This window comes from Carcharodon carcharias, chromosome 6 (genome assembly GCF_017639515.1).
Source record: "Carcharodon carcharias isolate sCarCar2 chromosome 6, sCarCar2.pri, whole genome shotgun sequence".
Classification (NCBI taxonomy): Eukaryota; Metazoa; Chordata; class Chondrichthyes; order Lamniformes; family Lamnidae; genus Carcharodon; species Carcharodon carcharias.
Genome location: NC_054472.1, coordinates 183584403 through 183602739, shown reverse-complemented (window position 1 = coordinate 183602739; position 18337 = coordinate 183584403). Strand labels below are relative to the sequence as shown.

The window sequence follows — 18337 nt, the reverse complement described above, 5'->3', positions numbered from 1 at the left end:
GAGAGTGTAAACAGCGCAAGAGGTGAAAGCAGTGGGAGAGTGTAAACAGCGCGTCAGGCGAGAACAGTGGGAGAGTGTAAACAGCGCGAGAGGCAAGAGCAGTGTGAGAGTGTAAACAGCGCATGAGGTGAGTGCTTTGGGAGAGCGTAAACAGCGCGAGAGGTGAGAGCTGTGGCCGAGTGTAAACAGCGCAAGAGGTGAGAGCAGTGGGAGAGTGTAAACAGTGGGAGAGCCTAAACAGCGCGAGAGGCGAGAGCAGTGGGAAATTGTAAACAGTGGGAGAACGTAAACAGTGCGAGAGGCGAGAGCAGTGTGAGATTGTAAACAGTTGGAGAGCTTAAACAGCGTGAGAGGTGAGAACAGTGGGAGAGTGTAAACAGCACGAGAGGTGAGAGCAGTGGCAGAGTTTAAACAACACAAGAGGTGAGAGCAGTGGTAGAGAGAGCGTAAACAGTGCGAGAGGCAAGAGCAGTGTGAGAGCGTAAACAGCGTGAGAGTCGAAAGCAGTGGGAGAGTGTAAACAGCACATGAGGCGAGAGCAGTTGGAGACTGTAAACAGTGCAAGAGGTGAGAGCAGTGGGAGAGCGTAAACAGCCTGAGAGTCGAAAGCAGTGGGAGAGTGTAAATAGCAGATGAGGCGAGAGCAGTTGGAGATTGTAAACAGTGCAAGAGGCGAGAGCAGTGGGAGAGTGTAAACAGCTTGAGAGGTGAGAGCAGTGTGAGAGTGTAAACAGCGCAAGAGGTGAGTGCTGTGGGAGAGCGTAAACAGCGCGAGAGGTGAGAGCTGTGGCCAAGTGTAAACAGTGCAAGAGGCGTGAGCAGTGGTAGAGTGTAAACAGCATGTGAGGCGAGAGCAGTGGGAGATTGTAAACAGCGCATCAGGTGAGAGCAGTGGAAGAGTGTAAACAGTGGGAGAGCGTAAACAGCGTGAGAGGCGAGAGCAGTGGGAGAGTGTGAACAGTGAGAGAGCGTAAACAACGCAAGAGGCGAAAGCAGTGGGAGAGTGTAAACAGCACGAGAGGCGAGAGCAGTTGGAGATTGTAAACAGTGCAAGAGGCGAGAGCAGTGGGAGAGTGTAAACAGCGTGAGAGGTGAGAGCAGTGGGAGAGTGTGAACAGTGAGAGAGGCGAGAGCAGTGGGAGAGTGTAAACTGCACAAGAGGTGAGTGCTGTGGGAGAGCGTAAACAGCGCGAGAGGTGAGAGCTGAGGGAGAGTTTAAACAGCGCAAGAGGTGAGAGCAGTGGGAGAGTGTAAACAGCACGAGAGGTGAGAGTTGTGGGAGATTGTAAACAGCGCGTCAGGCGAGAGCAGTGGAAGAGTGTAAACAGCGTGAGAGGAGACAGCAGTGGGAGAGTGTAAACAGCTTGAGAGGTGAGAGCAGTGTGAGAGTGTAAACAGCGCAAGAGGTGAGTGCTGTGGGAGAGCGTAAACAGCGCGAGAGGTGAGAGCTGTGGCCGAGTGTAAACAGTGCAAGAGGCGTGAGCAGTGGTAGAGTGTAAACAGCATGTGAGGCGAGAGCAGTGGGAGATTGTAAACAGCGCCTCAGGCGAGAGCAGTGGAAGAGTGTAAACAGTGGGAGAGCGTAAACAGCGTGAGAGGCGAGAGCAGTGGGAGAGTGTGAACAGTGAGAGAGCGTAAACAGCGCAAGAGGCGAAAGCAGTGGGAGAGTGTAAACAGCACGAGAGGCGAGAGCAGTTGGAGATTGTAAACAGTGCAAGAGGCGAGAGCAGTGGGAGAGTGTAAACAGCGTGAGAGGTGAGAGCAGTGGGAGAGTGTGAACAGTGAGAGAGGCGAGAGCAGTGGGACAGTGTAAACTGCACAAGAGGTGAGTGCTGTGGGAGACCGTAAACAGTGCGAGAGGTGAGAGCTGAGGGAGAGTTTAAACAGCGCAAGAGGTGAGAGCAGTGGGAGAGTGTAAACACCAAGTCAGGCGAGAGCAGTGGGAGAGCGGAAACTGCGCAAGACGTGAGAGCAGTGGGAGAGTGTAAACAGCGCTTCAGGCGAAGCTGTGTGAGAGCAGTGGGAGGGTGTAAACAGCACATCAGGCGAGAGCTGTGGGAGAGTGTAAACAGCACGAGGAGTGAGAGCAGTGGGAGAGATGAGTGTAAACAGCGTGAGAGGCGAGAGCAGTGGGAGAGTGTAAACAGCACAAGAGGTGAGAGCAGTTGGAGATTGTAAACAGTGCAAGAGGCGAGAGCAGTGGGAGAGTGTAAACAGCGTGAGAGGCGAGAGCAATCAGAGATTGTAAACAGCACGCGAGGTGAGAGCAGTGGGAGAGTGTAAACAGCGCAAGAGGTGAAAGCAGTGGGAGAGTGTAAACAGCGCGTCAGGCGAGAACAGTGTGAGAGTGTAAACAGCGCATGAGGTGAGTGCTTTGGGAGAGCGTAAACAGCGCGAGAGGTGAGAGCTGTGGCCGAGTGTAAACAGCGCAAGAGGTGAGAGCAGTGGGAGAGTGTAAACAGTGGGAGAGCCTAAACAGCGCGAGAGGCGAGAGCAGTGGGAAATTGTAAACAGTGGGAGAACGTAAACAGCGCGAGAGGCGAGAGCAGTGTGAGATTGTAAACAGTTGGAGAGCTTAAACAGCGTGAGAGGTGAGAACAGTGGGAGAGTGTAAACAGCACGAGAGGTGAGAGCAGTGGCAGAGTTTAAACAACACAAGAGGTGAGAGCAGTGGTAGAGAGAGCGTAAACAGCGCGAGAGGCAAGAGCAGTGTGAGAGCGTAAACAGCGTGAGAGTCGAAAGCAGTGGGAGAGTGTAAACAGCACATGAGGCGAGAGCAGTTGGAGATTGTAAACAGTGCAAGAGGCGAGAGCAGTGGGAGAGTGTAAACAGCTTGAGAGGTGAGAGCAGTGTGAGAGTGTGAACAGCGCAAGAGGTCAGTGCTGTGGGAGAGCGTAAACAGCGCGAGAGGTGAGAGCTGTGGCCGAGTGTAAACAGCGCAAGAGGTGAGAGCAGTGGGAGAGTGTAAACACCACGTCAGGCGTGAGCAGTGGTAGAGTGTAAACAGCATGTCAGGTGAGAGCAGTGGGAGATTGTAAACAGCGCGAGAGGCGAGAGCAGTGGAAGAGTGTAAACAGCGCGAGAGGTGAGAGCAGTGGGAGAGTGTAAACAGTGGGAGAGCGTAAACAGCACGAGAGGCGAGAGCAGTGGGAGAATGTAAAGAGTGGGAGAGCGTAAACAGCACGAGATGCAAGAGCAGTGGGAGAGTGTAAACAGCGCGTCAGGTGAGAGCAGTGGGAGAATGTAAACAGCACATCAGGCGAGAGCAGTGGGAGAGTGTAAACAGCGCGAGAGGCGAGAGCAGTGGGAGAGTGTAAACAGCGCGAGAGGCGAGAGCAGTGGGAGAATGTAAACAGCGCGTCAGGCTAGAGCAGTAGGAGAGTGTAAACAGCACATCAGGCGAGAGCAGTGGGAGAGTGTAAACAGCACATCAGGCGAGAGCAGTGGGAGAGTGTAAACAGCACATCAGGCGAGAGTAATAATCAAAGTCTGAGGTCACAGGGAAACAGCTAAGTGATTGCTTGGTGAGTATTTTGTTACTTTATCTTTCAAGAGTATGTAACTTATTAATAATTGTAAGGTTTTTTTGATAGTATTAAGGTTTCCTGGCAGTGGTAAAGGCTATTGGGAAGGATTTTTTAATTATGAATTAAGGAAAAATCGATTAATTAATTAACACATGATAAAGATGACATGGCTGGTGATGTGTTGCAACTGCAGAATGTAGGCTCCCCCGGATACCAGTGTGACCCAGGACAAACACCTCTGCTGTAAGTGTCTGCAGCTTGAGAAGTTTCGGTTCAGAGTCATTGAGCTGGAGGCCAAGTTGCTGACAAGATGATGCATCATGGCAGGGAAAAGTTACCCTGGCACTTTATTTCAGGAGGTGCTCACACCCTTCGGACGAGGCAGATTAGGCCGAGGATGTGGCGGGCCAGTCAAAAGTCCATTGACATTTGGTGGCAACAGAAGATCCGAGCAGTGGGGTGAGGTGGAAAATCTTGACCTTTGTGTTGGTCAATGGTCTGGGAAAGGAGGATGTGACTGCGGGGAATCAGCATGTAGTGAAGGAAGAGCCTCAACACCTGACTTTGTCCAACAGATACGAGGTGCTTACTACCTGTGTGGATGAGGAGATGTACTGTAGGTTGCTGAGCAGACTGACAATGGCACCATGGTGAAGAATGCCATTCAAGTGAGGGGAGTGAAGAGAAATGTGGTAGTGACAGGAGGCAGTATAGTCAGGGGGATAGATACTGTTCTCAATAGTCGTGGCCAGGATCTCTGAAGGTTGTGTTGTCTCCCCAGTGCTGGGGTTAAGGAGACATCCTCGTGGCTGAGAGGAATTTGAAGTGAGGGGATCCAGTTGTAGTGGTCCATGTGGAAACCAACAACATAAGAAGAACCAGAAATGATCTTCAGCGAAGGGAATTTGAAGAGTTAGGGTTCAAATTAAAATGCAGAACATCAAAGGTAACCAACTCTGGATTGCTACCTGAGCCATGTGCCAATTGACATAGGGTCGAACAGATCAGAGAATTAAGCGCATGATGACTCAGAGTGGTCTGGGAAGAAGAGGTTTTGATTCATGGGGAACAGGCATCAGCACTCAGGGAAGAGTGATCTATTCCATTGGGATGGATTCACTTGAACTGGGCTAGGGCCAGTGTCCTGGCCAATCATATAACTAGGGGAGTGGACAGGGTTTTAAACTAGCGGGTGTTGGGGGAGAGGACTCAGTTGAAAGGTTATTAGGTTAGATTAGCGTAGAGATGTGGGGAAAGACAAGCAGAGCGGGACCGGAAAGGACAGAGAGTTTAATAAAAATTCTATATCACTGAATAAGGTTTCTTAAAGTAATAGAAGTAAAAAAAAACAAATCAGCGTTTCTTTATCTGAATGCATAGAGCATCTGCAAAAAGATAGATGAACTAACGGTACAAGTAGAGGTAAATGATTTCAATCTAATCACCATTACGGAAACGTGGTTACAAGGTGACCAGGGTTGGGAAATAAATACTCTAGTGTACACAATATTTCAGAAAGAAACACAAAAAGGCAAAGGAGGTGGGTTAGTCTTCGTAGCAAAGGGTGACATAAGGTCATTAAAGAGAAACAATCTGACACCAGAAGGTCATGAAGTAGAATCCAGCATGAGTAGAAATTAGGAATAGCATGAGTCAGAAAACACTGATGGAAGTAGTTTATAGACCCCCTAACAGTAGTTATACCATTTTCAGAGCATTAAACAAGAAATTATTGGAGCCTGTAACAAAGGAAATATAATAATTGAGGCAGACTTAAATCTTCATATAGACTGGGACAATCAAACTGGCAAGAATAATCTAGAAGATAAGCTTGTAGAATGTTTTCATGACCATTTCTTGGAGCAGTACATAGTGGAACCGACTTGAGATAAAGCTATCTTAGATATAGTATTGTGTAATGAAGCAGGGTTAATTAATAATGTCATAGTAAAAGATCTACTTGGGAATAGTGATCATAATACCATTCAATTCCATATTAAGTTTAAAAATGACACATTCCAATTGCAAATAAAAATCTTAAACTTAAACAAAGACACTTACATAGATATGAGGGGAAATTGGCTAAGGTTAATTGGGTAAATAGACTAAAAGGAATGGAGGTAAATGAACAATGGGAAACATGAAAAGAAACAATTCAAAATCTTCAATAAAAATTACATCGGATTGAAGAACAAAAACTCAGTAAGAAGGACCCATCCATTGCTCACTCAGGGAGTTAAAGATAATATTAGATTAAAAGAAGAGGCTTTAAATGTTACAAAAAAAACAGTAGCGAGTCTGAGGATTGGGAGTGTTTTAGAAACTAGCAAAGGGGAGGCGAGGGCATTGCGGTTTTGTTGCTGGGCTAGTAATCCAGAGACCCAGGGTAATACTCTGGGGTCCCGGATTTGAATCCTGCCACAACAGTGGTGGAATTTGAATTCCAAAAAAAATCTTGGGAAGGAAATCTGCTGTCCTTACCTGGCTTGATCTACGTGTGACTCCAGACCCACCACAATGTGGTTGACTCTTAAAAATGCCCTCTGAACAGGGCAATTGGGGTTAAGCAATAAATGCTGGCCTGGCCACCTACATCCAATGAATGATAAAAAGGGAAAACATAGAATAAGAGTAAACTAGCCAGAAATATAAAAACAGATTGTAAAAGATTTTATAAGTTTAAAAAAGGAAGAGAGTAGCTAAAGTAAATGTTGGTCTCCTAAAAGCAGAGATAGGAGAAATTAGCAGGGGGAACAAAGAAATGGGAGAGGCATTGAACAAATATTTAGTGCCTGTCTTCATAATAGAAGACACAAGTTCCATATCAGAAATAGACAATAACCTAGGGGCTAAAAAGAGTAAGGAAATTAGGGAAATTAATATCCCTAATATCAGAGGAGATAAAAGGTGGGATTTTGCGACCCCAATACTGGCAGGCATCGTCACGGGCAGGACAGGAAAATTTGAAGAGCAAATTTTTGCACCTCATCCGTGACAGTGGCTGCTGGTGTCAGGACTAGAAAATCCCAGCCAAAGTACTGGAGAAATTTAAAGGATTAAAATCTGACAAATCCCTGGGACCTGTTGGCCTACAACCTAGGATCTAAAAGAGAGAGCTGCAGAGAAAGCGAACGTGCTGGCTATGATTTTCCAAAATCCCTTAAATTCAGGAACAGTCCCATTACTTTGGAAGTTGGAAAATGTTACACCTCTTTTCAAAAAGGATGGGGGAGAGAATTACAGTGACCTACAAGCCAGTTAGCCTAACATCAGTTGTTGAGAAAATGCTGGAATCTATAATTAAGGAATTCTTAACGATGCACTTAGAAATGCATAATATGATGCATTTAGATAAAGGGGATCTGATAGATTTCCAAAAGGCGTTTGAGAAGGTATAGCACAAAAGGTTAATAGGCAAGATAAGGGCTCATGAAGTTGGGGATGATATTTTAGCATGGATAGAGTCTTGGTTAATGATAGAAAACAGGGAGTGGGCATAAACTGGGCCTTTTCAAGTTGGCAGGCAGTGAATAGTGGAGTGCAGCAAGGATCAGTGCTGAGGCCTCAGCTATTTACAAACATATTAATGACTTAGACAGTAATATATCATACCAAGCTAGGTGGGAAGATAAGCTGTGGGGAGGACACAAAGAAGCTGCAAAGAGATACAGACAGGTTAAACGAATGGAGTCTAATATAGGGAAGTGTGGAGCTATTAACTTTGGTTGTAAGAATAAAAAAGCAGAAGATTTTTCAAAGGTGAGAAACTTGTAAGTGTAGATGTTCAAAGACACTTGGGTGTGCTGGTGCAAGGAATGCAGGAAGTTAACATGCAGATGCAGCAAGCAATTAGGATGGCAAATGGCATGTTGGCCTTTATTGCAAGGGGATTGGAAGTCTTGCTACAGTTGTACAGGATTTCGGTGAGACAACATCTGGAGCACTGTGTGCCGTTTTGGTCTCCATACTTAAGGAAGGATGTGCTTGCATTGGAGGCCGTACAGCAAACATTCACTAAACTCGTCCCTTGGATGAGGGGGTTCCCCTATGATGAGAGGCTGAGTAAATTGGGCCCATATTCTCTGGAGTTTGGAAGAATGGGAGGCGATCTCATTGCAACCTACAAAATTCTGAAGGGGCTCGAGTGGCTAAATGCTGAGAGATTGTTTCCACTGGTCAGGGAATCTAAAACACAGGGGTACTGTCTCAGGATAAGGGGCCGGTCATTTAGGACTGAGATGATGAGAGATTTCTTCATTCAAAGGGTTCTGAATCGTTGGAATTCTCTACCCCAGAGGGATGTGGATGCTCCTTCGTTGAATGCATTTAAGCCTGGGACAGACAAATTTATGGTCTCTCAGGGAATTAAGGGATATGGGGAGTCGGCGGGAAAATGGAGTTGAAGCCCAAGATCAGCCAGGATGGTATTGAATGGGGGAGCAGGCTCAATGTGGTCTACTCCTGCTCCTATATCTTATCATCTTGTGTTCTAACAGAGCCTTATCTCAGTAATATAGCAAACCTATAATAATGATATGCAGTTTTTGATTGGTCAGTGGGTTAGTTTGTGGGCGGAAACTAGCACGCACAGGCAGATTTGGAAATGTAACTGGCATCCAAAAAATAATGAAGCCCAACAGTTAGCGTTTACTTAAACCCCATTGTCTCGTAAACATCTGCAATCCTTATAATTTATTAACGACAAGCGACTTGTCCCTGTTCTTACTGGATTTATAACGACCTGAAAGCAATGTTGTCTAAATGCGGCCTGTGTCTAACTTATGACATGTGGATTAATACTTCAAGTACGTGTCGAATTGCCTTTGGCCGGTTTTAAACCAGACCGCACGAATTCATTTGGTGCCCAGGCCTTGAAATGCTTGTGCTGCCGAGCGCTTGGGGAGACAAGCTAACTGCAGTGGCAGGTGAGGGATTTGATCCCAGTTTGTGGTTTGGATCGGAAGGCGAAGGCGAATGGATTAAGTTTCCAGCCTTCAGCTCCAAGACAGCCTTCCCGTAGGCTGTGCAGTGAGAACACTGAAAGACTAAATGGTGTAGCTGCATATTTCTAACTGCAAAGTAGATCATACTAAGAACAGGAGTGGGCTATATTGTCGTTGTCACATACTTCCCTTTTTCTGTACTTCCAGCCTGGTTTAATCCTTCAGTATAATAATTAGCATAACAAGTAAAGGACTAGGATGTTGAATATTGCTGAAAAGAGAGACATGTTGCTGAAGCTTTTTGTCCTGTATTCATCAGGACAAATGCAAGAATGCCAGATTTCAAATGATCACAACAATCTATACTGCAGGAGAAAAGGGTGCTGATTAGTTGGTAGGTCGATTCTGATTGGCAAGGCATTACCATGGAGAAAGAAAGTGGCTCATTTATACTTGCTAGAAGCAATGTACGTTCACACACAGGGACCCGTTCTCTACAAAAAAAGGAAAATGTTCAAACCTTGCAGCTTTTCTTGAATTATTCGGGAGTTTGAAAAGCCTATAATTTGCATTGTCTATGGAAATACCTCAGCCAATCAGAGTCAACTTTGCCAACCAATCAGCACCCTTTCCTCCTGCAGTATGAACTGTTGTGATTGTTTGAAATTTGACATTCTTGCATTTGTCCTGATGAGTGCAAGGAGAAATGCTCTGACAACATGCCTCTCTTTTCAGCAATATTAAAGATCTGTACTACCAATTTTTTTTCATTCCTTCACAGGATGTGGGCATCGCTGGCTGGGCCAGCATTTATTGCCCATCCCTAACTGCCCTTGAGAAGGTGATGGTGAGCTGCCTTCTTGACTAGTATGTTCTTATAATGGCAGTAAGATAGGGTTTGTGCCCTTTTATTCCTCAACGAATGTTTGTTCTCATTAAGTTAAGGATATTGGTCCTTACAAATAGAAAACTTTCCTTATTATTGGCAACCACTATCTTCATCACAATGTCTCAGGACAAGCAATGCAATGGGTTAAGGTTCTATTTCTTTGTCTGACCAGTCAGAATGAGACTGAGATTTCAATCAAGTTCAAAACTTACCATGGCAGTTTGAGAATTTGAATTCAGTTTCACACGTAACATTTGTACCACATAAGTGCTGGGCAATGACCATCTCCAATAAAAGAAGGGAAGAATGACTTGCATTTGTGTAGCACTTTCATGACCAATGGATGGCTCAAAGTGTTTTACAGCCAATGAAATACTTTTGACGTGTTGCAGGAAAGGGAGAATCCAACCATCTCCCCTTGACATCACTATCGCTAAATCCCCCACCATCAACATCATGGGGGTTAGCATTGACCACATTTATATAGACATATAAATACAACAGCTACAAGAGCAGGTCAGAGACTAGGAATCCTACGACAAGTAACTCACCTCCTGACTCTCCAAAGCCTGTCCACCATCTACAAGGCACAAGTCAGGTGGGGTTTTTTTTAATATTCCTTTATGGAGTGTCAAAGAATGTGCAACTCGCCATCACAGTGGGTAGTTGAGGAGAATAGTTTGGGTGCATTTAATGAGAAGCTAGATAAACACATGAGGCAGAAAAGAATAGAAGGTTATGCTGATGAGGTGGGATGAAGCTGTTATGGAATATAAACACTGGCATAGATCAGTTTGGCCAAATGCCCTTTTCTGTGCTGTTCAGCCAACTCAGAGGCACATTTAAACCGTACTTCAATGTAGCAAACCAAGTAAGAATTCAGTGCAGAATATTTTTGTGCCAAGGAATGGAATTGAGTAGAATTGTTTTTAAATGTCGCATTGAATTGAAATGTAATTTTTGGAAGCTGTAAGTATATCGGAGGTTAAAATTGGATTAAAAAAATGCTTCCGCTAATGAAATGTATTTCCAGATTGCATGGGCAGAGTTTGCCAAACCGTTAAAATTAGATCAACTTTACAGCACTGCACAATGCACCATTTACATGAAACATTTTAAAATAAAAATAAAAATACCTGGAAAAACTCAGCAGGTCTGGCAGCATCTGCGGCGAGGAACACAGTTAACCTTTCGAGTCTGTATGCTGCCAGACCTGTTGAGTGTTTCCAGGCATTTTTATTTTTGTTTTGGATTTCCAGCATCCGCAGTTTTTTTGCTTTTATCTAAGCATTTTAAAATCACCTTTTATGTTGACTTTGTTTTTGACTGAGTAGTTAAAGCATAGGTGAGCTGTGGCTCAGTGGGTAGTGCTGTCCTTGCTGAGTCATAACAGTCACAGGTTCAAGCCCTGCTCCAGAGTCTCACATGCAAAATCTAGGCTGACACTCAACTTGAATACTGGAGGAGTGCTGCATCGTTGGAGATGCCATCTTCTGGAAGGACATTAAAGTCACTGCCTGTACTCAGGTTTCCATATCACCTTCAATTAAAGGAGACATTTTAAAACATAACTGTGCACCTTTAGGGAAGGAAATCTACTGTCCTTACTCAATCTGGCCAGTATGGAACTGGAGACCCACAATTAATAAACCCAAATGTTCAAAAATTATTATTAAAAATAAATGGCTTTTTTTTATATTGCCCCTGTGATTCCTCTCCTGGTTTTGTTCGGAGCAGTACCCTAGAGATTCATCTTAAATTCCTGGTGACTCCAGGACAATCCTGGTGAGTTGGCAACAGTAATTGGTCTGCTCAATGATCAGGAGGTGGTCAAGGCAAAAAGAAATACCAGAATTAGTTGATAAGTAGCTTACTATCTTGTATTAAACACTAGTTAGGCCACAGCTGGAGTACTGCATGTAGTTCTCGTTACTGCATTTTAAGGCAGATGTGATTGCATTATAGAGGTTATTTACAAGAATATTACCAGGACTGGAGAAATTTAGTTATTAGAAAAGATTGAATAGGCTGGTGTTATTTTATTTGGAGTAGAAGAGATTGAGGGGAGCCCTCACTGAAATGCATGCAGTTATGAGGGGTCTAGCTAGAGTGGATAGGAAGGCCCTAATTCCCTTGGTTGGTGGGGGGGGGGGGGGGGGGGTCCATAACCGGGGGCATGGATTTTGGGTAAGAGGTAGAAGCCTCAGAGGGGATTCAAGGGGAAATCTTTTCTCTGAGGGGTGGTGGGGATCTGGAACTCACTGTCTGAAAGGGTGAGAGAGGCAGAAGCCCTCTTGGCTTTTAAAGTATGTTTAAAAACCTCAAAGAGGCTTAAGCTACAAGGCTAGGGACCAGGAGCTGGAAAGTGGGATTAGACTGGGTGGACATCATGGTCATGATGGGCTGAATGGCCTTCTCGTAAATTTCGATGATTTAGTCTGCAGCTACCTTTTTATTGCCTTATCGGCTTGGGATCAGCATTCTGATGTTAGATGCTAATTCAGATTCCCTACTGAGCTGTTTTTTGACATAACTGCAAAATACACAATTGGGGCTATTCCCTTGCTTGACGGGAGAGGGTAAATTGAGATTTTGCACCATATTATTGATATAAAGGATGATGAAGTTTATTTATATTGCACGTAGCCTTCCACCCACCCACCACTGTTATCCTTGTTCTGTAACACTATAAAATTCACTCTCAGAGGATTATCGCTGCATTTTATTTTTTTCCCAGGCTTCTCATAAATGTCATAGATAAATTTAGTGATGACATTTGCTGTGCAAAAAGAGTCAATCAGCTTTATATACATCTCTGTAAAATATTCTTCTCCATTCAACCTGAATTCCTACAGAAAGTGATGTTATTCGTCACTTTAAATCATCTCCAGCCTTGGCCATTTCCAGTTTAGTTTGCATTTACCTTCTTATATTGTTGAAAATGAATAGTTCTATCCGGAAACTAAAATGTTACAAAAGTCATAATGCATTCAGTCAGGCACAGCTCAGTGAGTAGCACTCCTGCCTCTGCAGGAATTCACCAAGGCTCCTTCGACAGCACCTTCCAAACCCATGACCACTACCACTTAGAAGGACAAGGGCAGCCACCGATGCTGCCAGACCTGCTGAGTTTTTCCAGGTAATTCTGTTTTTGTTAAGGGCAGCAGACACATGGGAACACCACAACCTGGGAGTTCCTCTCTAAGTCACTCACCATCCTGGCTTGGAAATATATCGCAGTTCCTTCACTGTCACTGGGCTGAAACCCTGCAACTCCCTCCCTAACAGCACTGTGGATGTACCTACACCACACGGACTGCAGCAGTTCAAGAAGGCAGCTCACCACCACCTTCTCAAGGGCAATTAGGGATGGGCAATAAATGCTGGCCCAGCCAGCGAAGCCCACATCCCATGAATGGATTAAAAAAAAAATCAGACACTTGTGGGTTCCTATCTAACTCCAGAGACTTAAGCATAAAAATCTAGGCTGACACTCCAATGCCAGTAGCAAGGGAATGCTACATTGTTGGAAGTGCCGTCTTTTGGATGAGGTGTTAAACTCAGCTCTCTCAGGTGGATGGAAATGATCCAGTTGTCACTATTTGAGGAAGAGCAGGGCGTTGTCCCTGGCCATTATTTATACCTCAAACAAAGTCACTAAAACAAATTATCTGGTCATTTTCTTCTTTATTCCCTGATGGGATGTCAGCATCATTGGTAAGTCCAGCATTTATTGTCTATCCCTAAGTGCCCTTGAGCAGATGATGGTCAGCCACCTTCCTGCACTGCTGCAGTCCATGTGGTGTAGATGCACCCACTGTGCTGTTAGGGAGGGAGCTCCTGGACAGGGAACTAACGACGATATATTCCCAAGTCAGGATGGTGAGTGACTTGAAGGGGAACTTGCAGGTGGTGGTGTTCTGGTGCGTCTGTTGCCTTTTCCCTTCTAGGTGGGAAATGTCACAGGTTTGGAAGTTGCTGTCAAAGGACGTTTGCCGAGGTATCACGTTGCTGTTTGTGGGAGCTTGCTGTGAGCGAATTGGCTGCCACGTTTCCTATATTACAACTGTGAGTGCACTTCAAAAAGTGCTTCACTGGTTGTAAAGCGCTTTGCAATGTCCTGAGGTCATGAAAGGTGCCATAGGAATGCAAGTTTTTACTTCCTTTCCTAAGTAAATTAGGATGGTGCTGAGGCACATGGGGACTGGAAAACATGGCCTTTCTTGTAATTAACTGTCTTTTTGGTTTATTTTAGATCCTTCTGCCACCCAATGAGGAAGCTGTAATGATGCCTACTAAAGACCCACCTCCACCTTATATGGCAGCTTAAAGATCATAATACAAACAAAATCCATGCAAGTATTGAAACAACATGCATACACTGTCAGACCAAAAACTATTTAAGAGATACTTTCATTCCATTGTGAAAAGAGTTTTCATTATTCTGGGAGTGAAGCTTCCTAGAGATATGATTTGGGATTTTTTTTGTTGTGTATTTTGCTTGCTAGTTTCAGAAATATAATTCAAGAACATTTACCTGTATTTTATCGTTCCTTGTAATGTTTAAAATGATGACGAGCGATCTAAAATCGATTATAAATCTTATTGTGATAATTCCCTGCTATTTTGGAGATTATTGTAGTGAGTTGGAATCTCTGTTTTACAAAGAAACTAATTTGTAGATGTGAAGAGTAGGTCAATGACTCTGAGCACTTTGATTCACTGTAGTGATTTCCAATAGATTATTTTTGTTGTTTAACAGTTTGCATATGTCCCCCTATTATAAAGGGACAATTGTTGACCTGTCATTAATTATCAGCCTAGAGTAAAATTACAGAGAATCATGCAGCACAGAATGAGGCTATTTGGCCCAGCGAGCGTGTGCTGGCACTCTGAAAGAGCTGTCCAATTAGTCCCATTCTCCTGCTCCTTCCCTATACCTCTGCAAATTTTCTCCCCTTCAAGTAATTATCCCATTCCCTTTTGCAAGTTATCGTTGAATCTGCTTCCACCGCCCTTTCAGGCAGCACATGCAGATCACAACAACCCGCTGCATAAGAAAAGATTCCCTTATGTCAATCCTGGCTCTTTTACCAATTCTCTCAAATCTATCCCCTCTGGGTAAACAGCCCTTCTGACATTGAAAACAGTCTCTTCTTATTCACTCTATCAAAACCCTCCATGATTTTGAACACCTCTAGTAAATTTAATTGAACAAATCTATTTTTATCCTGTTTGATAATGCATTTGATTCATAAGTTTTTTCTTTGTACATTACATTTCACAGCTGATTTTTTTCCTGGTGTAATCACACACCAAACATTCTAATTAATCAAGTTAAAACATGGACAAAACTATATAATCCTGCAACTGAAAATAACGCATGAATTGGCCAGAATTGTGAGCATTTATAAGCGGTTTATATATTAAATAAAGCAGAAAAATGAGTCACTCGTTAGCAAATTTTGCGCTTAATTGTTAATGAATGAATGAATTCACAGCACCTTTACATAAAAGAGCTATCTGTGTATATGCAGATCTTCCTGTAAATATCCCTGGTTTAATAAATCCTGTGCAAGCTGACTCTGTACTTCTTGTGTTTGATTCCTGTGTTATCTTATTACCTTAGTCGACAAGAATGAGGCAGTGGGTTGTTCATGCACTGTACATGTTTTGTTTCAAAGGATAGGTAATTGATTCCAGGTATGATATGCACCAATTCTCATTTTCACATCAGTACACCTTGATTCATGCACACGAGGCTGACAGCTGTGCTAGGAAACAGATGTGCTCCCTTTATACATTCCAAATTGTATTACACTCTCAGCCCGTAATAAACAAAGCAAACCTGCGAAAGATTGGAATGCTTTTATTGTTCTCATCCTACAGCATCATTTTTGAATCAAAATTTAGAAATATGGCTGTGTGCTGACAAACAGATTAGGAGCAGGAGTAGGCCACTCAGCCCTTTGAACCTGCTCCACCATTCAAAGATCATGGCTGATCTGAATGTAACCTCAACTCCACGTTCCTGCCTACCATGATAACCTTTCACCTCTTGCTTCTCAAGAACCTATCTAACCCAGCCTTAAAAATATTCGAAGACTCTGCTTCCACAGCCTTCTGGGGAAGAGAGTTCCAAAGACTCACGACCCTCTGAGAGAAAACATTTCTTCTCACCTCTGTCCTATGTATATATGTAAAAATAAGGATATTTTTAAACAGTGGTCCCTAGTACTAGATTCTCCTGGAAGAGAATCCCATTGACCCTACCAAGACCCTGTAGGATCTTATATGTTTCAATCAGGTCACCTCTTACCCTTCTAAACATCAGCGGATACAGGCCTAGCCTGTCAAACCTTCCTCATAAGACAACCCTCCCATTCCAGGTATTAGTTTAGTAAATCTTCTCTGAACTGCCTCCAATGTATATACATCCTTCCTTAAATAAGGAGAGCAATACTGTATTCCAGATGTGGTCTCACCAATGCTCTGTATAAGTGAAGCTTAACCTACTTCTTTATTCAATTCCCCTCACGATACATGATAATATTATATTAGTTTTGTTCATTATTTGTTGTACCTGCATACTAACCTTTTATAATTCATGCACTAGGACCCCCAAGATCCCTCTGCATCAGAGTTCTGCAATCTCTCACCATTTAAATAATAAGCTTCTTTTTTATTCTTCCTGCTAAAATGGACAATTTCGCACTTTCCTACATAATACTCCATTTGTGAGGTCTTTGCCCACTCACTTAACCTATCTGTATGGCTTTGTAGCCCCCTTCTGTCCCATTTACATCTTCCTATCGACCTATCTGTGTGTCATCAGCAAATTTAGCAACCATAACATTGGTCCCTTCATCCAAGTCATTTATATAAATCGTAAAAGTTGAGGCACCAGTGCTGATCCCTGTGGCACACCACTTGTTGCATTTCGCCTACCAGAAAAAGACCCATTTATGCTTACTCGTTGTTTTCTGTTAGCCAGCCATTCTTCTATCCAGGCCAATATGTTACCCTCTATCGCCATGAGCTTTTATTTTTTGCAATGACCTTTGATATGTTTCCTTATCAAATGCCTTCTGGAAATCTAAATACAGTCCATCCACCTGTTCCACTTCAGCCAAGGGCAACTAAGGAAGGGCAATAAATGTTTGCCCAGCCAGTGAATTCTACATCCCATGAATGAAAAAAAAATTACTTCAAAGACCTCCAACAAATTGGTTAAACATGATTTATTTTTCACGAAACCATGTTGACTCTGCCTGTCGAAGGAAGCTTGGCAAGTTGATGCAGTGCATTTTGTTAAAGAACAAAGAACAAAGAAAAGTACAGCACAGAATCAGGCCCTTCAGCCCTCCAAGCCTGCACCGATCATATTGCCCGTCCAGGGTCCGTATCCCTCTATTCCCATCCTATTCATGTATTTGTCAAGCTGCCTCTTAAACACCACTATCGTACCTGCTTCCACCACCTCCTCTGGCAGCGAATTCCAGACACTCACTATCCTCTGCATAAAAAACTTGCCCCGCATTTCTCCTCTAAAGTTTTCTCCTCTCACCTTAAATCTATGTCCCCTAGTAATTGACTCTTCCACCCTGGGAAAAAGCTTCTGACTATCTACTCTGTCCATGCCACTGACAATTTCGTAAACTTCTATCAAGTCGCCCTCAATCTCCGTCGTTCTAGTGAGAACAAACCGAGTTTCTCCAACCTCTCCTCATAGCTAATAACCTCCAGACCAGGCAGCATCCTGGTAAACCTCCTCTGCACCCTCTCCAATGCCCCCATAACCTTCTGGTAGTGTGGCGACCAGAATTGCACGCAATATTTCAAGTGTGGCCTAACCAAGGTTCTATACAGCTGCAGCATGACTTCCCAGCTTTTATACTCAGTACCCCTGCCAATGAAGGCAAGCATGCCATATGCCTTCCTGACTACATTATCCACCTGCATTGTCACTTTCAGTGACTTGTGGACCTGTACACCCAGATCCCTCTGCCTGTCGATGCACTTAAGGGTTCTGGCATTTACTGTATAATTTCTGCCTGTATTAGACCTTCCAAAATGCATTAACTCACATTTGTCCGGATTAAACTCCATCTGCCACTTCTCTGCCCAAGTCTCCAACTGATCTATATCCCGTTGTATCCTTTGACAATGCTCTTCACTATCTGCAGCTCCTCAACCTTAGTGTCATCTGCAAACTTACTAATTAGCCCAGTTACATTTTCCTCCAAATCATTTATGTATACTACTAACAGCAAAGGTCCCAGCACTGATCTCTGCGGAACTCCATTAGTCACAGCTCTCCATTCAGAAAAGCACCCTTCCACTGCTACCCTCTGTCTTCTATGACCAAGCCAATTCTGCATCCATCTTGCCAGCTCACCTCTGATCCCGTGCGACTTTACCTTCTGTACTAGTCTGCCATGAGAGACCTTGTCAAAGGCCTTACTGAAATCCATGTATATAACATCCACTGCCCTTCCATCATCGATCATCTTTGTCACTTCCTCGAAAAACTCGATCAAGTTAGTGAGACATGACCTCCTCTTCACAAAACCATGCTGCCTCTCACTAATACGCCCATTTGCTTCCAAATGGTAGTAAATCCTGTCACGAAGAATCTTCTCCAATAATTTCCTTACCACTGACATAAGGCTTACTGGCCTGTAATTTCCTGGATTATTCCTGCTACCCTTCTTAAACAATGGAACAACATTGGCCATTCTCCAGTCCTCTGGGACCTCACCGGTAGCCAGTGAGGATACAAAGATTTCTGTCAAGGCCCCAGCAATCTCCTCCCTTGCCTCCCTCAGTACTCTGGGGTAGATCCCATCTGGCCCTGGGAACTTATCCACCTTAATATTCTTCAAGACGCCTAACACCTCCTCTTTTTTGATCTCAACATGTTCCAGGCTACCTATACACTCTTCCCTAGACAAATTGACCGCTAAGTCCTCTTTGGT

At 43.8% G+C, this 18337-nt stretch overlaps 1 protein-coding gene across 1 annotated transcript in view; it reads left to right on the top strand.

Annotated features, from left to right (window-relative positions):
• The window catches only part of laptm4b (lysosomal protein transmembrane 4 beta), a 198824-nt gene extending 183891 nt beyond the window's left edge, over window positions 1-14933 (top strand). Inside the window, exon 7 of the mRNA XM_041190156.1 lies at window positions 13615-14933. Within this exon, the coding sequence (XP_041046090.1) occupies window positions 13615-13689 (75 nt within the window). The 3' untranslated portion in view covers window positions 13690-14933. The remainder of the gene's footprint in view (window positions 1-13614) is intronic.
• Window positions 14934-18337: the final 3404 nt, after the last annotated feature.